The following is a 27,067-nucleotide window of genomic DNA, read 5'->3' on the forward strand; positions in this document are numbered from 1 at the left end:
CGATAAAATGTCTACTATTTGATATTCATGATAAATTTCATTTTTTGAAATAGATTTTTAGAAATGTATTACTGAATGTGTATAAAAAAATTACAATAAAATGTCAATATTAAGAAATATGAAGAAGAATTTGGATGAAAATTTTTACAGAATGTGAGTATATTAATTTAGGGAAATGGTATATTATGAGCTTCTTATGTGAATGTCACTGTCTCTGTCTTTCGAAGCACGTTTAACGTTGTTTGTTTTGTTTTATATATTTAGTTTGATTCGATTAGATAATTTCGAAGCACGTTTAACGTTGTTTGTTTTGTTTTATATATTTAGTTTGATTCGATTAGATAATAAAATGTTATCGAAATTTTTAATTTCATAAATTTTGTAGAAGTCAAAATTATTTTATTAATTAATTTTGTATGAATTTGTGAAATATGCGTGAAATGAGTGAATTTTGTGGTATATGAGTGAAATAACTTTTAAAGTATGGTATATTTATGTTTCGCACTCCAACAAACAACATTATTATTTAAATAAAATAGTCTTCATCGACTTACTTATTCTCTTCTTTTATGCAGCCAATGTAAATAATTCTACTATCTATTGCATACATTTAGGTATCACACTCCAACATTATTAGGGAGTATTTAAATAAAAGAGTCTTCGTCATCTTTCTCATCCTCTTCTTTTAGTTTTAAATTTTAGTGTCTTGCCTATAATAGTACTGAAACTTTTGAAATCGTATCTCAATAACGAAGTGACTGCCATAGAAATTTCTCCAATCTTCAAAATTGATATCTCCTAATTATCATCTATTTAAGACGATTAAACTAGCTACTCATGCTTTAAACGGAAGGGGACAATTACACAAAGACAAGTCTACTAAAAAAATACTACTATTGAATCAAAATATATAGTTTGGTTTGACAAATCTCATATATAAAGCCGGCAATGGCACTAATGCAGAGCAGAGAAAAGACTATGAACACAAATCCTTCTTCTTGGATGTAACTATTAAAAGTAGATAATATAAATCTTTAATCACATACTCGTTTTTTGGAAAACTGTGTAATGTTTTCTTGAATCCATAGTGAAATGTCTTGGAGGAATTAAAAAAAACTGAGGAAATGAAAAACTGTAGGAAGGGAGTTAAAATTCCAGAAATGAAAAAAAAAATGGCATGTTTTGGATATGGATTTCCAACGGGCCTCTTTTAAGAATTTCGTTATGTTTTAGTCTATATTTAACTCATCCATTAGATCAAAATATGATTGACTAGCAATTTTTGACATCATTAAATATGGACCAAAACATATATTTGTATCAAAAAAATAATCGTAACACATATGTCATGTTTGGTAGGGGAGATAACTCATCTGGGGATGAAATTTTATTAGCAAAAATGTCATTTTTGTTCATAAATGACCAAGAATGATTTAAAATATGTATTTATAATATTTTATTTATTTATTTATTCTATCAAATTGTTCATATATAGGACAAGAAATATTTGGGCAAATATACAGAACCAAATTTAAACTTTACTCTATATTTTATGATTAGTCGATATAAACACCAATAGGTATGAATTGGAACTTAATCCGAGTTGTTATCTAATAGAAAAGGTCCAGTCTACGCCAAACAGCAATTTCCATAGAGATAAAGTGCTACTAGAATTTAAATAAATTTAATAAGACCAAGTTATGAAAACTTGTTTGGATTAATTAAGTAATTAATAAAATAATTGACCTTGTTTCCTCCGTAGACCACCACAAATCAAACAGTATCGAAGGCCCCAAATAACAAAGCCACAAAGGCCGTCTTAGGGCGTCACGTTTTATACTAACTATTTTCTTCAACTTCACTAATCACACTGTCATCACACCAATCCTTATGTACATATATATAAGAACATAACACTGTCAACTCCTAAACACATCAAGAAATAGATAAGCATGGAGCTAATCAAACACCTCCCTTTCCTATTTCTTTTCACATTACTTTCTTACCATGCTAAGTTGGTCTTCGGAGAAAGATCAAGCTACATTGTCCATATGGACAAATCCTTGATGCCTAAAGTTTTTCCTACACACAACCATTGGTATTCTTTCACCGTTAGCTCCCTCAAGCCCACCACCACAAACTCATTCGATCATCACCACAAGCCACTTAACCTACTCTACACTTACGACAACGTCTTCCACGGATTCAGCGCAGTGATGTCCAAAGACGAAGTCGAAGCCCTGAAGAAAACCCCGGGCTTCGTCTCCGCCTACCCTGACAGAAGCGTCACGGTTGACACCACCCACACGTTCGAGTTCCTCTCTCTCAACCCCTACGCGGGCCTATGGCCGGCCTCTGAGTACGGAAAGGACGTGATCATTGGCGTCATCGACACCGGCGTCTGGCCCGAGAGCCCTAGCTACAAAGACGACGGAATGTCGGAAATACCCTCGAGGTGGAAAGGCACGTGTGAGGCCGGTCAAGAATTCAACTCCTCTCTATGCAACAAGAAACTGATCGGAGTCAGATACTTCAACAAGGGCGTCATCGCCGCGAACCCGAACGTCACCATCAGCATGAACTCTGGCAGGGACACGGAGGGGCACGGGACCCACACGTCCTCCACTGCTGCAGGAAACTATGTCGCAGGCGCCTCGTTTTTCGGGTACGCCTCGGGGACTGCGAGGGGCATTGCCCCTCGCGCACACGTGGCAATGTACAAGGTCATTTGGGAGGAAGGGCGGTATGCCTCCGACGTTCTTGCCGGTATGGATCAGGCCGTCGCTGACGGAGTCGATGTGATTTCGATCTCAATGGGATTCGACGATGTCCCGTTGTACGAGGACCCAATCGCCATAGCTTCTTTCGGAGCTATGGAGAAGGGCGTATTAGTCTCCTCATCGGCCGGGAACGAAGGAAATTTAGGAACTTTGCATAATGGGATTCCGTGGGTGTTGACCGTCGCGGCAGGGTCCATTGACCGTTTCTTCGCCGGAGGTTTGACTTTGGGAAACGGGGAGAAAATCACCGGCTGGACGACTTTTCCGGCGCCGGCTCTTGTGAAAGATTTGCCCCTCATTTATAAAAAGAATATATCTTCTTGCAATTCAACCGCAGCTCTGGCAACGGTTGGTTACGCCATAGTCATATGCGAGAAAGGCTCTGTTTTCAACCAAATGCAATACTTCTCCACCTCAAGCGTCGCCGCCGCAATCTACATCTCCGACGACCCCGACGTACTCGAGTTCACCGACTTCCCATACCCCGGCGTCGTCGTCTCCACCAAAAACGCCCAAACTCTGCTAAACTACGTCACCAAACGCAATGGCAGCGCGACCGCCACCATCAACTTCCAGCAGACGCTGGTCGGAGCAAAGCCTGCTCCGACCGTGGCGTCCTACACCTCGCGCGGCCCGGCGCCAAGCCACCCGGGCGTTCTGAAGCCCGACGTGATGGCGCCGGGTTCGCTAGTGCTTGCGTCGTGGATCCCCAACACCCTGACGAATATCATCGGGTCCAACATTGGTCTAACGAGTGATTTTATCCTGGCGTCGGGCACGTCTATGGCCTGCCCGCACGCCTCCGGGGTCGCGGCCCTTCTGAAAGGGGCCCACCCCGAGTGGAGCCCCGCGGCTATCCGGTCGGCCATGATGACCACGGCCGACCCTCTCGACAACACGCGGGAGTACATTAAGGACTCGTTTTTCAGTTACGAGATTGCCACTCCACTAGCTATGGGGTCGGGTCAGGTCGACCCGAACCGGGCTGCCGACCCGGGTCTTGTTTACGACGCCACGCCGCAAGACTATGTGAATCTCCTCTGCTCAATGAACTACACAAAGAACCAGATCTGGACCATAACCCGATCCGCTTACACATGCACCGACCCGAGCTCCGACTTGAATTATCCATCGTTCATAGCCTTGTACCAAAACAACACCGAGTACGGTGTGGTTCAGGAGTTCAACCGGACGGTGACGAATGTGGGGGGAGAAACGACGTCGTACAAGGTGAGAGTGAATGCGCCGAGCGGTGCGGCGGTGACGGTGGCGCCGACTACTCTTCAATTCGGGAAGAAATATGAGAAGCAGAGCTATTCGCTGAGGGTTGCTTATAGTGGAAACACGAGTGGAGTGGTGGAGTTTGGGTCGATTATTTGGGAAGAGGAAAGTGGAGGGCACAGTGTGAGGAGTCCCATTGTGGTGGCGCCGATGATTCCGGTTTGGTGATTGCAATTTGCATGGGACTTTCTTATGTAGGCTCTACATTAGATGGTCTTTGGTGATAAAGATTCAAAGGCTTTCTACTAGTCTTTTTTATTAATGAAATAAAATGAAAAATCCTATTTGAGCTTACTAACTTATTCTCGAAAAGATAAAAATTTACCATCGATCAAACGCGACTCAAATGATAGAATGTAGATAAAATCATAAATTAAGAATTAGATTAGAAAATGAGTTATGTAACTTAACTAGACATCAAACTCTTACCTTGTCGATTACTTCCTCCGTTACCTTATAATTTGTCACTATTTGATCTGGCATTAGTTTTAAGAAAAGTAATAGAAAAGGAGTTGAAAAAGTGAGTGGTATGTGAGTCCTATTTTTATATACTTAGTTTTATAGAATTATAAAATATGAGTGTGAATGAATTAATAGAATTTAGGGTCCACTACCAAAATAGTAAAAGTGAAATGTGATAAATTTATAGTGACGAATGAAAATGAAAATAAATGATAAATTTTCAGAACGAAGTGAGAATTAGATTAGAAAAATGAGCTTTGTAACTAAACAAGTTGATCATAATAATTTTATAGTATGTTAATTTTTAAGACCAGCGTAAATGTTTAAGGAAAGTATTCCCTCCGTCCCATTGAAGATGACTCACTTTTCTTTTTGGTTTGTCTCAACTAAGATGACCCATTACTTAAAATGGAAATACATTTATCTCTACTTTATTCCTTCTCTCTTACTGTACTCTCTCCTCTTAATACACAAAATATAACTGCATAAAATCTCGTGCCACCCAAAAAAGGGATCATCTTCCTTGGAACGGAGGGAGTATATTGTAATACCCTTCAAATAAAATTAGGTAGTATTGGTAATGAGACGATAATTGGGACCTTCAAAATGTAATGTTTGACCAGATACTTGAGAAGAAAACTTATGTTTAACATACTAAAACATCACTCTTTTCCACAAACGACATCTTGTAAGAAAACTTCAACATCTTATGATTTTCCATAAAGGCGTGATAAGACAGCTTTAATCGACTCCATTCTCCCATGAATAATCCCACAGTGAAGGAATGGACACCAATTTATAACGAGGTTTGAAACTATCACGCCTACATTATTTGAGAGAATTTTATGTAACATCGTCTCATCATATCATTCAAACATAGCCAAGCACCATATATTCCGTCAAATATAGATTTAGACTCTTAGAAAGATATTATTATGGTACAGATCGTGATGGTCTGTGACAAATTTTTATATAATTTTTTGTGTTTTATTTTACCGACCAAAACAAAATGTAGGAGTAATGCATCTGATTAATTATGAGTAATTTCTAAGAGCTTGGTTCTTTTAAATTCCAACTGATTTCGAACTTTAGTTTACGACACGTGCAAGGGGAGGGGCTTAAGCTCTTGTCAATCTCTTCATCCTCTTCATTTTACTAAGTTGATATTATTGGTGACCAAATTGCTCGAGGTTGGAGGATATATAAGAAGTGCTGAAATTGCATTACTCAAGTAACTTGGGATTACTTGGGACGGTGGGAGTATATTTTTTAACTTTCTAAATGAGCGAGGGGCTTCAATTCATCCATAGGCCTCTGTTATTAACAAAAATTTGCACCATTTGGTATTCTCGAAAGGACACTTATTTTATTATGCAGTTATATCCATAGGAATATATTATTAATTAATTATACAAAACCTCTTGCCAATGATCTAAATGAAGCCAAACGAAAAAAAAAATCAAATAAATTTTAGTAGACATATCACCAAACAAAGCTAAGCAGACAAACTATATCATAACTAATTAAAATTACATGAAAAAATGAATAAAAATATTACTACCATATATCTTCTTGGCTAACAATTCAATGTACAGAAAGTTCATACAAGTATATGCCAACCTACAACAACATGACTTTGAACAAGTAATCTCTGAACCTGGTTTAAACTCTACCAGGAACAAAAGAAAAAGAAGTTTAAAAAATGTATGAACAAATATTTCTAATGACCCGGGCCTCTCTTGCTGGGGCCTGAGGCCAAAATGATCATCAAACCTCTCACCGATATGCGATTATCAATCGTTCTTCTTAAATTTTCTGAAGAAAGTAGTGATGATGTTTCCATGCTGATGGTGTTGCTTGCTCCTTCCTTTCCGCCACCAGCAGCTGCGGCCGTGGCTAGCTGGAGGCTTCGACAGTCGGCCGGAGAAGACTGCAAGCTCATGATCAATAACACTGTTGTGAAAAGCATGAATATTGATGATCTACTATTTTCCATTTTTTGGGATATTGTTGAGGTAGTTTGATGAAATATCAAGTGTGGAATGTGTATTTATAGGGGTTTTTTATTTTGGAGAGGGGACGGTGGAGGCCTTTTGGAGTGGGGCCTAACGCCGCTACAACTCTCCTTTTCCTATGAGGTGGAAAATTTAGTATGACTATGTGAAGGTTTTGGTTGAATGTCAGAATGTGTATTTTGACTTTGTTGTGTAGGTTTAGACGTTTATTAATACAATGTGAGTGTATTGGTGTGAATTTGCATTTTGACTTCGTTGTGTATGTTTATAAGATTTGGCCGTGTATTAGGCTATAGTTTGTAGGTAGGAAGGTCTCTAGTATCTGGGACGGAGCCGGGAAATTATAGCCGAGGGGGCATTTGCCTATTCTCATTATACATTGAATCTGTTCTTGTCTAGTATGTCCTTGTATCCCATTACATATGAGATATTTATGTTAGACATAAGTTTTAGGAGTGAAAAAAAATAGAGAGAAAAAGTAGGAGAGATGATGAAGTAGGAGAGATGATGGAGTGTTACTTTTTGCATAAAGAAATATTTCACTTATAGTGGGACGGCCTAAAAAGGAATACGTCTATTTTCAAAGATTTGGATTGGAGAATGTAGAAAAAAACTGTTATTTTCTAACTTAATTATCATCCCATACTTCCGACAATACAAGTAACAATAAATGATGCAAGCCGAACGATGGGCACCAATAGGCAATAGCCATCATCAATCAAATTTAAGTTTTTAAGATTAATTAGATGGATGGCTAAATTTCCAGTCCAAACTCACATGGGAAAAGGGGGTAACAATGAAGTTGAACATGTCCGGATATCAGCTAGCTCCCAAACAAGAAGAGGTAAGTCTACTTTTTAGGTGTTGCAAATTGACTATTATAACTAAGTAGACTTAATTACAGGTAATGATATAGATTATGCTATATTTAGTAAGCAATTTGAAAGAATGGAATCTGCAAAAGCGTATATTAGTCTTCACTTTTACAACCTCAGAGTGTGGGATCTGCTGGAGTCGCGGTGCACACGTTTTTCTTTTTATGTCAACAACAGCCGTTGATGAGCATACGCGCACACGATGCATTCACACGCGGCGATGGACTTCGAAGAAAAGCATGGTGTGTTATGTTTTTTTATATTCAGAAAATACAATGCCCCTGTTATCTTAGTCAATTATCAATATTCTTTATAATAAAGTATACAAAATTAAATAGAGAGAAAAACGAAACAATTGACTAATTGAAAGTGGATAAATAAGAGGTGGAGAAAAAATAGGAGAGGGTGAAAAAATGAACTAACAAAAAAAAAAAAAAAGAGTAAAGATAAATGTACTTAATATCCTTAATCTTTAGATTTAATTGAATTTAATTAAAAATTAATTTTGTTATTTGTTATACTATTTTGTAGCAATAAGAAAGGAACGATATACAAACTTTATGCCAAACTGTAACACGATTTCGAGCTTGATTTGAATTAATTATACAATATTTAGCTAAAAATACTATTATTATTTTTAAATATACAAATATTTAAGTTAAAATTTCAAATCTGTTTTAATTTGTTGCAACATTATTAGCTTTTACGATAAATAAGTATGTCAATATTATAAAAATGAGTCAAGTTGATCACGGTAGATGAAGTATGAAATGAGTCTAATATATATTGTTTACTACTCCTTCTGTCGTCCATTAAGAGTCACACTTTTCCATTTTGGTCTGTCCCCAATTAAGAGTCACACTTCATTTTTACCATAAATAGTAAATAGGTCTCACATTCTACTAACTCAATTCACTCACATTTTATTATAAAACCAATATAAAAAAATGAATCTCACGTTCCACTAACTTTTTCAACCAACTTTTCTTTACATTTTTTAAAATCCGTGTCCGATCAAAGAGTGACTCCTAATAAGGGACGGAGGGAGTATCTTGTAAAAACTAGTGTAATAAAATGAGTAAAGAATTATTTATTTTGAATCTAACTTTCTTGTAAAACTATAATAAAATCTGTATCTTTTTAAACGTGAACACATATAGTAGGTATAAATGACGAATCATATTACAAATGAGTTGATGTTTATGAATTATGATCAAGTACAATTGTCAAAAGCATAAAATAGAATTCAGTTCGATTATACAATCAAATCAATCTACTCCATCAAAATACCATCCTTTCTTTCACACTAGTACTAATTTATTCACAAAAATTAATGTAGTACAAGTGATTACTGATTATTGTTCCATTTTTAGTAAATTTTCACAATACTTTACCCTAATAGTACATTTTACCAATATAACTCATCGATTTTTCTCTATTTCCTACTTATTCACTTCTAAATAGTTCAATTATATTTTCTCTCCTAATTTACCATTTTTGCTTCAAAATCGTTGTTGGTTGTGGTTGTAGAAGTAAACAATACTTCAATCCTAAAATAGTTATAAAAAATCTTTGAATTTGCTTGTGCCACCCATTTGTTAACCAACCTATAAATATTCATGGGCCAAAAATAAAGGGAAAAGTGAAGCGATAAATTGTCGGCTCGGCCGTTAAAAGAGGAAATAAAAGTACCTAATAATTTAGTATACAACTCTAATAATTCAAACTTTTGATGCTATACCAATATTTTGTAACCGAGGATTTTGGACCTACCTTATTTTATATTCAGAGTATATAGATGAGAATAAATTCAAAATTAATGTCAGCCCTACGGAGAAAGTTTATTCCCAAGCATGTTTTCTGGTGCCAGTTTTTCTACAAGACAGTCAAATCTGTTTTTTTTTTTTTATTATTTGTTCATTATTTAGCCAAATAAAGAAAAAAGTTTGAAGATTAATTTAAATAATTTCTATGAAAAAATATTGGCTCATTCGTGATTCGTTAAAAAATATTGGTGCATTCGTGATTCGTCCAATATTATCGATACTTAATTACTTGCTTGTAATGCTCTCTCATTTGTGTCACATTTCCAAATACCAACCATCTTATTTTTCACTATAATAAATATTCCCCACTATATACGTTGCTACTCACTTTTAAGTTTTAACTATTTTGTGGACTCTAATCTCATAACGCTAATTTTTTAAGATATTTATATGAATGAATTATGTATAACAGTAATAATAATATGATTAAAAAGTAATTTATTTTTGTTAAAAATAAAAACCAATAAACTGGAAGAAGTGATATTATAAAAGTATACTACAACATTTATTTGTGTGAAAAATTAAAAAAAAAAACCCATAAATTTGGAAGAAGTTAAAAATATATAATTAAAATCAATTTATTTTTGTGAAAAAAATTAATTGCTATACCACATAACATTTACTATCTTAAATACTATACGAAATAAAGTTACATATAAAACATAACTGAAATCCCAAAATTATTGAAAAAGAAACAAAAAGATGAATAAAAAAACAAAAACAAGAAATAGAAGTATAAGAAAAAGAAAAAAGTAAACACACCTCGGAGCATCCACAACGCGGAGGGTCTAGCTCGTTCTGCATCGTGTGACATGCAAGCAGCAGTGGAACCAGGAATTTAAAGAAGCCGGTGCTGAAATTTAACAATAAAACAACACGACACCAACTCTCTTCTTATCTTCGAGAGTGGATAGCCAATTCTAGCCGTACTAGTTGTCCGCCATGACGTATCATAATTATCAATTTATGGGTGTGAAGCAAATATTAATAGTACTTATACTAGTACATACACAGACATAGATATTGTGATATTGTGAAAGTTTTACGAAATGGGAGTAAAATATACTACTCCCTTTGTTCCACTCTAAGTGGAGAATTTCATTTTCGACGCGAGATTTTATATAGTGTTATTTTGTGAGTTAAGTAGAGAGAATAAAGTACGAGAGAGGGAATAAAGTTTCTATTTTTAAAGTGGGATATTCCAAAAAGGAAAATGGTTCACTTAAAGTGAAGAGGGAGTATAAAATATAGATATAATGAATCAATATAAGAGGAGTATTATTATAATAAATTCCCAAATGGTCATCGAAAAAACATAAATATAGGATAATTTATTAAGAAAAAAATATATGTATATCCCATCCATTAAATCGACACTTGGTTTAAAGTATAAAAAGATAAAATTATAAAATGATTTCCCTTACTCTAACCATAGGATAAAGTTTTATAAATAAAAATATCCCCTACTCTATGACACTAATATCCACAAAATGTATTAAAAAATTAAAAGTTTGCAACTAGATAGGGTATTTCACTCTCTCTTCTCTTCCCAGTTCACCCTCTCCTTTCATTCCGGCAAGGATCTCCTCATCCACTTTTCCTACTCCACTCCTCATCCACCTCTAACAATGCAATAAAATAACCATCATCACTTATTAAAATTGGTTATAATTATAATATTATTTTATTGTATTGTGAGAGGTGGATGAGGAGTGGAATAGGAAAAGTAGATGAGGAGATCCTTACCGCACTCCCTCCCATCAAAGCCCTTCTCTCTCCCATTTTTAAGCTTCTATGTGAAAATGGCGGACACTCTCATTCTCTGTATAAACAGGCGGACGGCTTCCGCAAAACCCCCGTTCAAGCGGGGACTTGGCCTATGCTGGTTCCGCCGGTGCATTCAAGGGATGCATTGTGAGGGTGTTTGGAAATTGATTTTTTTTAAGTATGCGAACCTTGAATAAAAATGGCCTTTTTTAAGTAGAGAAAATTACATTTATAGTATCATTTGCAGTCATTGTTTTAAAATATCAACACGCATACATGAATTTTAATGTAATATTGTTGGAAGGAATTTTGTGCTTTTTGGACCCCTTTTTTTACCAAAATGCACTTCAACCATTACGAGTTATTTTTTGTCAAATTTCTTTACTTTTTATCCCCCTTTCCTCTCTCTTCTTTAGAATTAAATAATTTTAAAAAATCTATCATATTTCATATTCTATTATTAATTTAGATGGATATATTAGTATATTACACACCACATATGGTATATATAAATATAGAAGGGAGATAGAGCTAAAAAGTAAAGAATTTTGATAAAAGTAACTGCTAAAGGCATTTTTGTCCAATAAAAAAGTCATAAAAAGCAAAAAAACTTTCTGTAATGTCCTAGTGAGCGGAATGGATCACTTACAACTTTTCCTACTCCACCCCTCACAAACATAAGAAATAGGCGTACCATCATATTTTATGTTTGTGAGGGGTGGAGTAGGAAAAGTTGCAGGTGATCCCCATTGCCTAGTGAGAGCCTAGTGGTTGCCACATCAACATGTCCTATCTTTCTGCAATGGTGAAACCCTAATGGATGCCCTATCTCTTATCTATTTTTCATTTATTATTTTTTAATGTTGTTATTAATTACTAAAATACCAAAATATATTATATTAACCACCACAAATGCAAAAAAAAAATACATTAAACTAAATTACTAAATTAAAAATAAAAAATAAAAAAAATAAAAAAACCAAGCTAGTCATCTAAATCTAACCTCTGGCTCAAATTCTTGATCATCTTCTCAGTCCTCTATCGGGCTTTCGGATCGATTTCCTGACGAAGGCTGTTTTGGGCGTCAAGTATAAACCTATACTCAACCACCTCGCGAAAACCTCTGAACTCCTCGATCGTTGAGGCCATCAGCTGAGCAGATAGAGGAGGCGCAGCCTGTGGGGGAGCCGATCCAGACGCGGCCACCTTCGCCTTCCCTTTGGCCTGGGCTTTGGCAACCTTGGTGCCAATGGGACGTCTAAAAGACGTAGGCGTGCCGGAACTCCCTTCCGGCTCAGCGTTCAGATTCCCAGGAGATGGGCCGCTGCTGGTGTAACCGCCAGTGGCGGTGTTCTTCGTCCGCTTCGCAGCCGAGGATCCAACCGGTATCCTCCGTTGAACTTCGTCTTGTCCTTCAAGATCAGCCAAACACTGTACAGCTTGAACTGCCCGAACCGCGAATGGTACTCGAACATCGACTTGTTGAGGACATCCTCCATGCTCTACCGCTAGCCCTTGCGTCCCTACTCCTGTTGTAGATATAGCAGAAGTTGTTGACGTGGAGCTTGATCTGATCCTAACACTTGCGCAACTGAACCTTGGTCCGTAAACGCCCAACTCAGTTTCACCTTGTTGTAGCGTGCCTCAATGTGATCCCACATCCTGGCCGAAGTCTGGTTGTTGGAGGATATCAAATCCTCCGATATATCAACCCAACACTGAACCACCTTCACGTACTCCTCCAACTCGTAGTCAGTACGCCCTGTTGCGTACTCTTTGTTGGGATCGTCGGATGGGAGTGGGACTGGGACCGATGGCGCCTTTTCCTTCTGCGTCATCTTCTTCCTCCTCCTCGGCGGCTCAGGGGCAGGAGGTTGCCCACAACTAGGCTCCATGTCCTCAACCCGATACGCGTCGGTGTCGAAGAACAGATCGAACTCAGAGTCTGAAACGAAAGTGGATCCTACAGATCCAGACGTCTCAACCCGGTTGTCTTCGTGACCAGGCCACCCGGCGCCACCACCGCCTCCGCCGCCGCCAAACATCGGCATATCATCATCGAAACTATGAGGGTTTGGAAATTGGCTCGGATCCATTCTTGAAAGAGTGAAAATGAGAATAGAGAATAGAAAGTGAGAGGAGTGGAAAGTATTTGTGTGTGAAAAGTGAAGAGAAAGTTGGGTATTTATAGTGGTTTAATTAGGGTTTAAAGAATTAAAAATAAAAAATTTAAAAAAAAAGGAAAAAACGCCCGCTCGGGCTCGAGCGTCGGGCTAGAATGGATGCCCGATCTCACGCCCGATGGATCGGGCGAGAGATCGGTCGATCGTCGCTCCGCCGGGCGCGCCTGACCACGCCCCGAGCCCGACCTCGAGCGATCGGGCGTGGGATCGGGACCCATTGTGGATGCTCTTAGATTAAAGTTTAGATATGTGTAGCGATAATTTTAAAGAATAGGAGCCACAAATAATTTATATTAATAAAATCCATGGACTAAAACTGTATAAAAGACGAATAAAGGTTGTGTTTTGAAGACGATATAATAAAAGAAATAAAATAAAATGAAAAGAAAAAACATTCAAAAATTGTTGCAAAAGCATGCCAAAAATTTACGCCCACCCGTGTTGTGGGTGCTGAGAACCGCGTGCCACAGGCACGTGTAGAGGTAATGCCGATGGGGTTCCGTCTCTCTAGGTAAATATCGAATTCAATTTGCCCAAGTTTTTGGAGCCTAATTTGCCCGAGTATAAGTATTAGATACTTTGTTAAAATCGTACATATTTTTAATGCAAATTGGTGCAAGGGTTATTAGTCTAAGCCCATTTAAGAAAATCTTAGAAGCGGGATAGACCTAATCATTGATAGCTAAAGTTACTTTAAAGACACTAAAATAGAATTAAATTCAGTAATTTACTTCTTGAATTGCACTCTAAGCTATAACACCACTCTTCAACAGAAGATTGGTACAAGAAAACCACCTTCTAAGTTAAGAAAGAGGCAATTAAGTTGTGCTAGTTAGAATTTTAGACTCTATATCACAGTCAGTATTGATTATCTAAACCCTGCTGTCAAAGGTCACAGACTCACAGGCAAACATATCTGTGCACTGTGCCCGTCTCACCTTTCATAGACACAATAAATTTAACTAATTTCCTACACTCGGTCCATCAACCAAGACTGGGAGGCGATTACACTCGACTTTACAGTTTACAGTCAACAATATTCACTATTTCTCATTCTTCTATGCCATTTTTAAGTCCTACTGGCCAAATGCAGGTTATGAATCAATCCACCACACTTCTGAATCATCTAAACTATGCCCGTTACTTAAATAGGATATGGCTCCCTATGATAGTCTTGCTGAGAAAGGAGTAAACTTTAAGTGAAGGCTTAGAATATTTTCAGCTTGCCAAACAAAGAAGAAAGTATAACACATCTTGCTCTAATAAAGGCATTTTACTCGCTAAAGAGTCACAACGACAACGGTAAGTTTTTAAATACAAGTCACTAATCCACCTGAACCACAGCCCACTACCTCAGTTTAAAGTTAACAAGCGACCCAACTTAATGCGTACTCAGACATGAACTAAGACCAAATGCAAAGGCCAGTATCACCCTACACAGTTAACCAGACTAGCTAACTACAATGTACTGTATAACAAGATGAAGTTTTTGGATGGATGGGTTTGACAGCCAATCCATCCAACGGATTAGATAAACGGGCAGATCACTCCTCACAAGAATTAGTACTATAATATAGATTCAACATGATATCAGGTCAGGGTCCCTCCACATACATATGCATTTGGAACTTATTCACTGCAAATGCACAAGTGACAGGCACCAATGAGGTGAATAATTATGCACCGCTAATGCCATGGCCTACAATGCCAAAGAAACAATCTTTACAGCTATATGCAATGATTAAACAAATTCGTACTCAAACTCAGAGCTACACAAGACAAGTTGCAGTCCATTACACTACCAATTATCAACAATTAGCATCATCACTTCAACAGATTTCTAGAATAATATGGAAATGCTAGTTTAATTAAAGCACAAAATAAAAAATCAAGAGGCAATTGTGATAAAGAGCTAAATAACCTAATAGTAATATATTTAAGAACAAGGCATCCACATAACAGCAATACCAAGTAGATCCCCAATCTCAACATAAAAATACATCGGCATGATATCACTAGCAAAATTAGAAAATAGAAATCAAAGCGAAAATTTAACAATATTTCGATTACTCATTCATCATCGGCAATAGACTCGGTTTTCTCACTCTGCGGCGGCGCGGTTGACCCTGCATCCTCCTCCTCCGCCTTGTGCGGCTCGTCGGTCTCCGTCGCAGTCTCCGGAGCGGGCGCCGACTCTCCAGATCTGGCCTTTACAGTTTCAAGCATCCGCTTGCTAATTTCCTTGGAATAGACCTGCAAAATCTCGATCCCGTCTTCATCAGTGGACGCCGCTTTTCCGGCGACCTCGAAGGCCTCCTGCTCGATGAGCTTGGCGGCTTCAACCGCTTCGTCGCGCGAAACGGTGCCGTAGCGCTTGGAGAGAATGGATGGGGAGGAGAGGGTCTCAATGAGGCGGTTCTTGACGGCCTCGCGCGTGCGGTCAGTAGGTGGCCAGATGCTGAAGGAAACGTTGGAGTATTTGTCGGAGGCGGTGGCATTGGGCGGCGATTGCTCGGTTTCGGCCATGGCGATGAGGGCTGCTGAGGGCGGAAGATCTTGATTTTGATTTGGGGATTCAATTTTGTCTCACATAATATAAGCTTTTTACTCCAGTAATAAATCCTCCGATAATACTAAAATATGTAAAGAAAAATGTAATATCCGGTGACGCCCTTCCCACTAGGACTTCCCACAAAAACTTCCTGCCACGTTATCACTAGACTTTCCATTCCACTGCCACATCACTAGAACTTCTCCCTGCACTGGGACTTCCCACTAGGACTTCCCGCAATAAAATTAAATTCACAATTAAAATTAAAATTTACGGAATTAAAATTTCGGCACGAATACGAACGGGGAAATGCGAATATTTCATTGAAAAAACATACATTATTCAGAAAAAAAAAATTACATAGTAGATAATAAAAAATTAACCACATCAACGTCGATCCCCCCGCATCCAAACCTCTTTGATGATATCCTCCTGAAGTCGAATATGGGCATCTCTTTGCCGCATGTCGGCAAATGCGCGCAACCGCTCAACCTCTCCATGAGGTACCCCCATGTACACATTCGCGCTGATCACGCCGTGGCTTGGACCGGCACCCGTATCATCTTCGTTGGTCCACTGAATCAGTTCATCACCTTCACTTTCGACAATCATGTTGTGCAAAATGATACATGCGTACATGATGTCGCCGATGTTGGGAATATACCACATCCGTGAAGGACCCATCACCATCGCCAATCGACTTTGGAGCACACCAAATGTCCGCTCAACATCCTTGCGCGCTGCCTCCTGACGGCTCGCAAAGTAGGACTTCTTTGGTCCGGTCGCATGCTTGATCGTCTTCACAAAGACGGGCCAGTTTGGATATATCCCATCCACCAAATAGTATCACATATTGTGCTGGTTGCCGTTGGCGACGAAACTGATGGCGGGACCAATGCCATTGCACTGATCGTTGAACATGAGCGACGACTGGAGGACGTTGAGGTCGTTGTTCGACCCGGCGACTCCAAAATAAGCATGCCATATCCACAGCCGGTAGTCAGCTACAACTTCAAGGATCATCGGGGGATGCTTGGCTTTGAAGCCGGAAGTGTGGATCCCTTTCCAGGCGGCGGGGTAGTTCTTCCACTCCCAATGCATACAATCTATGCTGCCAAACATCCCAGGGAACCCATGCATATTTATCAGCTGCTGGCAGTTTTGGAGGCTCGGACTCCAAAGATAGCGATCCCCGAATATCTCTCTAACGTCCGCGCAAAAATTCTGCAGACACTCGACGGCTAACGACTCGCCAATGTGGAGGTACTCGTCGAACATGTCGGTCGGGCCACCGTACGCCAGTTGCCTGATTGCGGCAGTGCACTTCTGTAAGGGCGTGTGTCCGGGTTTGCCAGCCGCATCCTCTCTAATCCTGAAATACTCGTATCTTCTCTCTAAAGCACCCACGATATGCATAAACAAAAGACGATGCATCCTAAAACGTCGCCGGAATAAGGAATCCCCAAAACGCGGCTGCGGAGCGAAGTAGTCCTGATACAACCGAATATGTGCAGCAATGTGGTCCCGGGGTACATGACGTCGGCGATGGATCGGCCGAGGTACCGCTGCCTGCTGCCGCCGCTGCTGCCTCTGCCGTAGCAATCGATCAATCGCCCCTTCCACAGCGAGATCCAATTAATTATCACTATCACTAGCGCCCCGCCACTACCACCCGCACGACTACTAGTCATTCTAGATATACTTGAAAATAGAGTTTAGAGAGAGAAACTTGTCAACACAAGTGGTGTGAATGAAATGAAGTTCAACGAGCCGTATTTATAGAGTTTAAAAATAAAAATAAAATAAAATTAATTTTCGGTCGGACGTCCGACCTCGACGTCCTACCCACGCCACGGTGGCGGACTTCCGCCCGTCGGCCGGATATCCGAGCCCATCCGACGGGCGCACGGGACGTCCGTGTCCTAGTATTTCGTTCACTACGGCGGACGTCCGGTCGGACATCCGCGACGTCCTACAGCGACGTCCGCCGTTGGAGATGCTCTTAGAGCATCTCCGGTGGCGCCCTTCCCACTAGGACTTTCACAAAAACCTCCTACCACGTCACTAGGACTTCTCATCCCACTGCACAATGTAGGACTTCCACTAGAACTTCCCGCAATAAAATAAAATCACAATTATTCAATTTATACGTTTCAAATTTACGAAATTTAACTAGCCGTATATAGGGATGTCAATGTAACCCGCAGCCCGTGGGCTGGCCCGAATAGCCCGCCAATTTTACAGGGTTAGGGCTGAAAAATTCTAGCCCGATAAAATTACAGTCCGATTAGTCCGCACCCGATTAACCCGTAACTCGTTAGGGCCAAACCCGAAAACCCGATGGGCTGGCCCGAAAACCCGATAAAATTTCTATCGTTCTATTTGTTTGACTCTAATTCGACACTTCATTGGTTATTTTATAATATAGATTACTAAAAAAATAACTTTCAATTTTATATATTAAATATATAAATTATATATTAAATTTTTATTAACATAATAATAGATATATAAATTAGAAACTTCAAATTCACTAAAAAATATATTTAAATTTCTAAAACATGCTTTCAAATTTCTTGATGTTTTTGTTTTTTTTGCATAAATCTCAAATATTAGTGTTTGATCATGTTTATGTTTGAGTTTAAAGCATGTATCTCAAATTTATCATAATTAAATATTATACATTTTATAAATATAACTAATTTTTACCATTATTTATTCGATTGAACGCATGTTAATTTTATAGGTAGCAACCCGATTAGCCCGTTGGGCTAGCCCGAAACCCGAGCTTTTAGGGTTAGGGTTGAACTTTTATAACCCGAAAAAATCACAGCCCGGTTAGCCCGCACCCGATTGACCCGTAACCCGAATAGGATTGGCCCGAAACCCGGTGGGCTGACCCGATTGACATCCCTAGCCGTATATATAGAGTCGTATTTATAGAGTTTTTTTTTAAAATAAATTAAATTTTAACTCCGACGTCCGACCTGGACGTCCGACCTTTTGCTCCACAATGGCGGACGTCGGGTAGGACTTCCGCGACGTTCTACCGCAACGTCTGCCGTTGGAGATGCTCTTACAAATAAATCATTTTGTTAAAAAAAAATGGGATTTTGGACCTTTATTTTGAAATAGTAAGAAAATTATGAGAAGACAGCAATTCCAAACATTGGAGGTTTGGACTCTCTATTTCACTTGTTCCTACTATTATGATTATACTATAATCATTACCCAAGCCCAATGCAATACAATAGTGTATTTGTTTGTAAAAACACACATCAAACTCTTGATCTACAAGTTATGGGAAAATATTTTACTAGTACTAGCTATGTTTCGGCACGAAAGTTCATAAATTTGAAATCGATTGAATCATTGAACAATGTGTGGAGATGGTTTTGCTTATTTAACTATTTAAAATTCAAACTTAACATTCCATATTCTGAATCTGCAGCTAGTCAGCTACTACTGCTCTCAAGTCTCAATCTATTCTTTATTGAAAATAAAAATACCAAAAAATTGAATACAAGATCATCACAAGAAATATCAATACGAATTCAAGAGACAAAGTCTTACATCTTTCCAATATACCAAGCCTAGATCAAAAATCCTAAGCAGAGCAACAAAAAAAGCTCCATACTTCTACTGATAAGAGAACATGCTGAAGCCTACCTTGTTAGCACTGTCACTAATTTCACTAAATACAAAACTAATCACTGATGAAAATTCTAGGTCTTTTATGTACACTTCTTTGATGTTCAAGGCTTCAAGACTTGTGGTAAGCTTTTTTACTGGTGGAAAAAGGACTCTGGGATTTCTGCAGGCGAGGACAACACCGACACACATTTGAACTGTTAAGAGAAGGTAATTTACAGAGTTAGTCTTAGAATCCAATCCAAAAAACACGTAGTGATGAGTCTGGTGACTGATTAGATGTACAAACCTTGTGATGATTGTATTTCTCCCTTATGGCAACCAAAGAGCCCCCTCGTTTGCTCAATTGCAGATCATGAAGGATGGTAACGCATTCTTTAAGATCCGCAGCTTTGTATCCTGAACTAGATTCTAGTTCCACATTCTGTAGAAAGAAAATCACACAATTAGCTTAGAGAATGATCAGATCAATCAGATCAGTTGAAGAACTCCAAAAAAAGTGTTGGTCATTCGTACCCATGGACTTTGTTCTGGCTGAAGTGTAAACCTTGCTAGGAACATGACTGATGCAGCCACCATAGAAGGCAAGAACTTTACACATCCATAATCCAGCAAACTCAACTCTGCTATATAATAAGCCAAGAACTCTAGTTGCAAGTTCAATGTCTGCAAAAGATTGAGCATACATTAGAATCACTTATCTTCAATAATGAATCTATATTGGTAAATAGATGAACACATTGAAGCTTACATCACTATGTTCTTGAGAGATTCTGGTGAATTTTCTAAGAAATGCCTTCACTGTGGGATTTCCCATTTCAAACCGGAGGGACTTAAGCACATCAGCCTCCATTTTCACCACATCTTCCTTCGAGTATGTATTATCTGTTATGTAACAAAAGTCATCCACATGTGGAGGAGTAATCTCTTCATATTTCCTGCAGTGATGCAAAACACATTCAACATTTGCTACTTGAAAAACATAGATCTGAATCAAGAGCAACAGTATGCCACTTACGAGGCAATGAGCATTGAAGAAACGCCGAGCAGCTGAAGCTTTTGTCTGTTAAGAGCATTGCACGACAAGAATCTGTCAATGTAGGACACAGTGAGATACAATGTATCCGGCAGAAGCTTGTATTCCTCAGCCACCTCAACCAACCAATCAATCAAAACCCCTCTCATGTTTGCAGTTAAGTCTTTCTGAATTTTCTCTAAGTAATCCGACAACGGTCTCCTCTTAGCCTCCATCTGAATTAAACATCATATTAGCTTAAAGCCACAGAATTGAAATTGATTTAAACAGATCTATGGAATTACTAAGAGAATCACTTCATCAAACAAATCAACCCTATATCATTTCTCATATCAATGGCGCAGAAAGCCCTAAATCCCTAATCAAATTGACAGGTAAATAGAGAACTAGACCTTATAATGTATCACAAATCGGAATATAGTAAGGAATCAGAACCAGATTCGTATTAACATCTCTCATTTACAAAGCGAAAATTGAACAAATACAAACTAAATTAATCAGTACTGACCTCCATACTGTGAAGATATTCATAGATATCGGAAGCGTAAGCTCCACACATCTGCGGATCATCAGATTTCCCGTCCAAATCAATGGCGGGATCGGTCTCAGTCTTCGCCTCCTTAGCTTCCCCTAGTTTCAAATTCCTCCGGGCTTTGCCTTTCGGCTTATCATTCACAGCACGAACATTCTGATCGCGAGAAGACAAGACATTCTGAATCTCGCCCAACACAACCCTCTTCTTCTTGCTATTCTCGGCGACCATTGTATCATCGGCAGCTCTCTTCCTCGCAGCCAAGCGCGTGACCCTCCTGGTGTTCCCTTGGTCCGCCATTGCAGGATGCGGAAATGGAGGGGCGAGGAAAAACTAGAGAGGGGAGAGAGAGAGCTCAGGAGAATAATGGGAGGTGAGATGTTGTTGGTGAGAGATAGCAAATAGGATTGAGTATATAAGGTGGAAATGGGAATGCCGCCATTGATGCGGAGGTTTGAATTTGGTTAGAGCGAGCGGGGGCGCTCTTGTGAAGAAATCTTGACTGAAAAGTTGAAATTTGGAGATTTGGGTATTTGGGGATTTTGGGGGGAGAGGTGGAATTTTGAGAGAGAGGCGTAAAATGTTTTGAAAATGTTGAAGCGGAGAGAATTCTTAGGTTTCCTGTTTTCCCGGTTGTGTTTGATTACTATCCTAAAAAGTCATGATTTAAATATTTGAATAATCCGAATGTGGGAATATTTGATTGGATTTTATATTCTTAATTTTATAACGGAACTCCAATAATGGATCCTTTACACCTTGTCACATCTCAAATATTTTTATTTAGGAATATTGGTCATTAATCATCTACTGTCTCTTAACCTCTTAACCGTTATAATACCGTCCATCTCTTTACTATTCATGGTCTCATTGTACTTTTCTCCTCATCTCGTAACCAAGAGACATCACTTGCATCCCTCCATCTCTTAATCATCTCATGTCTTAACTATTCATTCAATTTCATTTTTTATTTTTATTTCCAACAAATTCAATTAATAAAAACACAATTCATTAAATAAAATAAAATTACAATTTAAAATTAAAAAAATAAAATATACACATAATTAAAATCCTAAAATAATAAAAAAGACATAATTTAAAATACAATTTAAAATCCTAAAAATAGATAAAAAAACTACTCCGCCGGCGAATCATCCCGCAAAGGCGGTGGGGGCGTAATACCAAGTTGTCCCGCTAGATACACAATGTCATTATGATGGGCTTGAAATTGGATAGGCGTCATGCGTGAAGTGTCCGCCATCGTGGTGGTGAAGTACGTGGACATTAGGGTGTTCGGCAGCCCTTGGGAGCCGGCCTGCCTTGATTCGCTTCGGCCCCTCCCCCTCCCTCTAACCGCCTTCGCCGCCTTGGTCCCTTGCAGCCGACGTCATGTATCGGAGGAGCCTCTTACATCGGCTGTCGGGCCCCAAACCTCTTCTGAGGTGTTGCCTCCTCTGACTATGTGTTCACGTTAGGAGTTGAAAACTGAGTCTTGAAGGAGTGTGATTACATCACAGGCTCTATCATGATAATTACAAGTGTGGTTTCATAGGAAACTGCTAAGGTAGATGTTCATCTCAGTTACTTTCTAATAGCTTTGACCGTGATTCCGAGTATGCCTATGAGTATTATATTTTATTATGGTTACTCTAGACATGTGTCTAACTCGAGGGAAACACGATCTGATAAAGCTAAGCAATCATATAGAGAGGAAGTATGAAATTAATTAAGGAAAAAGTGCGCAGCGTGACATTATGGTTACCAAGATATCATCAGAGAACAACCTGACAGAATTATTCACAAAATGCCTGTATGGCAACATGTTTTACACATGAGGTGAAAAGTATGGTAGTTCGATATATCATGGTCCGAGACCTGCTTAGAGTATAAGTGGGAGAGTTTTGGCAGTGGGTATACTCGAAAGCATGATTTTGAGTATAAGTGGGAGATTGTTAGGATTGGTATACTGAAAAGCATATTTCGAGCATGTTGCACGGATAGAATTGCTTGTATACAATAAATTCTACAATCCACTTTTAACCCAAGGCGAGAAGAAGTAATTTTATCGCATTGATGTTTGCTTGTGCATTTATAAGATGTTTCTCAAACATTTAAATGTATAAGAAGCAAATAAGTCTAATTCTTCTACATAGTAGACTGGTCGTGAACGACGTTCACAGAAGGTGACGCAGTCGGTTCTTTGTAGAAGAGAAATAGAATTTCACAACCTAGATAGGCTTTGGCTACCTATCGTGAAAGGTTGCAGTGTCACTCCGCATGTTTCCATACTTTAGGAAATAAACGACACTGATGTGGTATAGCACTGAAGGATCTAACAATTGAGATAAGTCTTTCTTGCTATTTACTGAAAGACGAGGTCTCGGTGATTGTTATTTCTTAATCATTGTTGACATAACATTGAGCATACGATATTGATTATGCACTACTTTGATTTATCAAATGGTGCGGATTTTTCGCAATCCAAGAATCCTGATATCTTGGATAGTGGTGATCAATGTCTAGAGGTGCTAGTATTGTTATTGCAATGAATCGTGTGCTGGGTGAGTCCAGTTTGTAATATCCTCAAGAGGTGTTCGGAAAAGGTTTTATTATTCAGAAACCCGGCCGGTTGGAATTTATTCCAGAATAATAAATAAAGATTTTGAACTAGACAACTCTTGGAAAAATATATTAATTAATTAAAGTCAAATAGCAGACTTAAATTGATTAATGGATATTTATATCTTTAACATGGGAAATAATAAATTAAAGAGGTAAAAGCCCGGATTACTCGTAATTTGGGATTGGACGGGCAGTCAATATTATTATACTATAGTGGATGATAATAATATTCTGTTTGGACTTGTATTAAATTGGGGCTCAATTTAATTAGTAAAAGTCCAACAGGTTTGGCCCAAGTCCAACCTCCATGGATCCCTAATCTGGCCCATCATAACTCAATATAAAAGGAGATTAGAAAGGAGATTTAATGTGATTTAACACATAAATTTTCGTGCTCCCCTCTGGGAGTGGACGAAAAGTCAGTTTTCTCAAAAACTGATATTCTGTCTTCTTTCTATTCAAGCCCTTTTCGATTCTGACAAGCTTTGTCCACCCAAAGGTCATTATCTGAGTTCGGGATACAGATTAGAAGATTTGTGGTCGAGTACGAAGATCTTCATGTGGAGAAGGAGCAAGCAATCGTCGATTCTTTGGAGAATCAGATCGGTAACCCTAATCCGTAGAATATCATGAATTAGGGTTTAATTCCTTAAAGCATGATTTATGTGCGTTCTTGTATGCATTTTTGATTGTTTAACATGTGGTTAATTGATCCCATAATCAGTCAAATAGATCTGGATGCATGATTTATTTGTTTATGCATGACTTCCGCTGTGCAAGGGGCACCAAACCCCAGCAGAACAGAGTCATTGTCTCCTTGCGGCTGTATGGATGACGACCTAGATCCTCCTCGTCCTCCTTGTCCTCCACGGCATCGAATTCGTGACCCCCGGAGCTTCCACCGCCTCGTCCTCCTCCGTCTCCTCCTCTTCTAGCTCCTATCAGAAGGTTTTCCGAAGTGTGTTCATCTGGAAAAATTTTCCTAATTTGGGATAATCCCTGCGTTTGCCCATACCTCGGGGCAGAGGGACGATAGTATGCATCCACATCAAAATATGGTGTTTGGTACGCCGCCGGCGTCGACGACCCTTGGGTGCCCGGCGATGAATCGGAACCGGAACCACCCAAAACATTGTACATGCCCCCCGTCGCCAAACGCGTTCAAGTCAAAGCCGTTAGAGTTTCCGTCACCGAACATTTTTACAGAAATTGGAGATGAAAGAGAGATGATTTGAGAAGAATAATAGATATGTGTTTGTGTGTAGAATGAGAATGAAAGAGGATAGGAGTATTTATAGAATAAAAAAAGAAATAAAATTATTACCGTTACAATGGTAATATTACCGTTTTATTAAAAAAAATCTAAAAATCGAATTTAAAAAAAAAATGCGTCAGCATGATGACGCCCACTCGCGGGCCTGCGAGTGGGCGTCACGCCTAGCGCCAACGCTCGCCAGCTGCATCTCCCGGGCGAGACACGGAACGAGACAACGACGAGATGGAGAGGCTTGCATCGCTATCTCGATGCGGTCTCGTCTCCCCCGAGACCGAGCCCGCATCGAGACGCGATGTGGATGCTCTTAAAATCATGATTTTTAATCAAAATTTGATATTTTTCATGACTTATTAGATTTAATTCAATATGAATAAATATATTTATTGTATTTTAAAATTTATGTGAATTTGTACATAGTCAGGTTAAATCATAAAAATAAAACATTGATATATCAAAATGAAAACAATAAGCATTCTAACCAAATCCAATTTGAAAGACAAAATTTACAAATATCTCAATTCGCAATATCTTTTAAAATTTGATAATTTTACAAGATATCATAGTTCAATAGAGTATAATTTAAAATATTTTTCTGCTAAAACAACTAAGAATTACAAAGAAAAAAATGATAGAACTAGAGAAATTCACAAAATAATATTACTATGATTGAAATTGTTTATTGGGAAAAAATAAAATATCTCAAAGTTTGTGTATTTAAATTGGAAAGATGTAAAGTTTTGGAAAAAATAAGAAAATGTAGAAAGTTAGTATACTTGCAAGCTAATAATATGTCATATGGATTTGACATCTTTCACCATATAGGTGGCAATGTGCCAAGTGTGCTACATAGCAACTTTGATTTGGGTGGAATTATTTGTTGGATGAAAATCAGAAAATGTTAGAAAAAATTTATGTGATGAATGAGATATTAAAGTACGATTTTTGGAAGAGTTAGAGGATAAAGAAAATGAAAAAAATAAAACAATGATAAAACAATATTTGGAGAAGTGGAAATTTTATTAATTGTTTAATTAATATTTTATTAAAAAAATTCAACGTTTATAAACAACGCCACTCCGGCGAATGGGGTTCACAAAACAACGTAGCGCGCCAGAGAGGAGACGCTGGATCGTTCATTCCCCCGCGCGAAGCTCTTTGGGACGAGACTCGTGCAACAATGTATCTGTTGGAACTGGCAGCAGAAGCGGGCGCGTAAATAACAATCACATAATAATCAGATCTATTTAGCAGATTATTTAGACAAAACCTATTCGCGTAATTATCACTGTATCATGCTCATAACTTGAATTAATCATGCTTTAAGAATAATGAAATCTAAAACATGCTTTTCTACGGAGCAGAAAAATACCTAATTAATTCTCCAAAGAATTGAAGATGGCTAGCTTCTTCTCCACGTGATGCTTTGAGTACTAGACCACAAATCTTCTCTCTGGTTCTCGAACTGTATCCCAATATCAGTGTGGGCTGATCTTACTGGAATACTAGGACTTAAATAAAGAAGAAAGAAGAAATCCTTTTTGGAATAGGAGAGGAATTCGAAAATCTCCTCAGCTGGGGAAGGGGAATTTTCGAAAATTACAATAATAAAAATTGTGTTTTTCTGTCTCCTTTATTCTCCTATTTATATTAAGTTCCTTTTGGGCCCAGACAGGGATCTATGGAAGGTTTTGGATATGGGCTCATCCAATTTACTTTTTACTAATTAAATTGAACCCACAATTTAATATAAGTTATAATTGGAATATTACGAGCAGCCACTACAGAAGTAATATTGAACTCTCCCCATCCAAATCCGAAATTACAAGTAATCCGGGTTTCCGTTCATCTTTCATTTCCCGCGCTTAAGATAAAAATGTCCATTAATTAATTAATATTTGCTATAGACTTAATTGATTAACTTCTTATTAATTCCAAGAGTGGACTTAGCATGAAACGCTTATTTATTATTCATAGAGTAATCACACTCCAACTAGCTAGGTTCCGAATAATAAAACCTTGTTTCGCGCTCCTCTTGAGAGGACATTATCAAACGAGACTCAGCTCGCGCACGATTCAATATAATAGCAATCCTAGCACCGCTAGATATTGATCACCACTACCCAATATATCAGGATAATTGGGTTATGAAAAACCCGCACTATTTGATAAGTCAAAGCAGTGCATAATCAATACCGTATGCTCAATGCTAA

At 38.4% G+C, this 27,067-nt stretch overlaps 3 protein-coding genes across 3 annotated transcripts; 1 reads left to right on the top strand and 2 right to left on the bottom strand.

The window, feature by feature from the left end:
• Nucleotides 1-1,952: 1,952 nt before the first annotated feature.
• On the top strand, nucleotides 1,953-4,235 carry LOC125194062 (subtilisin-like protease SBT3). The gene has a single exon (XM_048092063.1). It carries the CDS (start codon nucleotides 1,953-1,955, stop codon nucleotides 4,227-4,229), a length of 2,277 nt encoding a protein of 758 aa, XP_047948020.1. The 3' UTR covers nucleotides 4,230-4,235.
• Nucleotides 4,236-15,094: 10,859 nt separating this feature from the next.
• Nucleotides 15,095-15,783, bottom strand: LOC125192928 (MFP1 attachment factor 1-like). The gene has a single exon (XM_048090605.1). The coding sequence runs from the start codon at nucleotides 15,713-15,715 to the stop codon at nucleotides 15,260-15,262; it is 456 nt and encodes a 151-aa protein (XP_047946562.1). The 5' UTR covers nucleotides 15,716-15,783; the 3' UTR covers nucleotides 15,095-15,259.
• A 3,488-nt stretch (nucleotides 15,784-19,271) lies between these two features.
• On the bottom strand, nucleotides 19,272-21,561 carry LOC125193477 (G2/mitotic-specific cyclin C13-1-like). The gene is made up of 6 exons (XM_048091271.1): nucleotides 20,936-21,561; nucleotides 20,410-20,642; nucleotides 20,143-20,329; nucleotides 19,908-20,057; nucleotides 19,681-19,815; nucleotides 19,272-19,588 (listed from the first exon to the last, which is right to left on the bottom strand). Exons 1-6 carry the CDS (start codon nucleotides 21,257-21,259, stop codon nucleotides 19,526-19,528), a joined length of 1,092 nt encoding a protein of 363 aa, XP_047947228.1. The 5' UTR covers nucleotides 21,260-21,561; the 3' UTR covers nucleotides 19,272-19,525.
• Nucleotides 21,562-27,067: the final 5,506 nt, after the last annotated feature.

This window comes from Salvia hispanica, chromosome 6, assembly GCF_023119035.1.
Source record: "Salvia hispanica cultivar TCC Black 2014 chromosome 6, UniMelb_Shisp_WGS_1.0, whole genome shotgun sequence".
NCBI classification, from domain to species: Eukaryota; Viridiplantae; Streptophyta; class Magnoliopsida; order Lamiales; family Lamiaceae; genus Salvia; species Salvia hispanica.

Excerpts from the sequence above, each read along its gene's own strand:
- LOC125194062 (XM_048092063.1), top strand. The coding sequence starts at position 1,953 with ATGGAGCTAATCAAACACCTCCCTTTCCTATTTCTTTTCACATTACTT.
- LOC125192928 (XM_048090605.1), bottom strand. The coding sequence starts at position 15,715 with ATGGCCGAAACCGAGCAATCGCCGCCCAATGCCACCGCCTCCGACAAA.
- LOC125193477 (XM_048091271.1), bottom strand. The coding sequence starts at position 21,259 with ATGGCGGACCAAGGGAACACCAGGAGGGTCACGCGCTTGGCTGCGAGG. Across the intron at positions 20,058-20,142 it reads TCTCTCAAGAACATAGTGAT|ACATTGAACTTGCAACTAGA; the intron begins GTAAGCTTCAAT and ends AATCTTTTGCAG. Across the intron at positions 19,589-19,680 it reads AGAAATACAATCATCACAAG|TTCAAATGTGTGTCGGTGTT; the intron begins GTTTGTACATCT and ends TTCTCTTAACAG.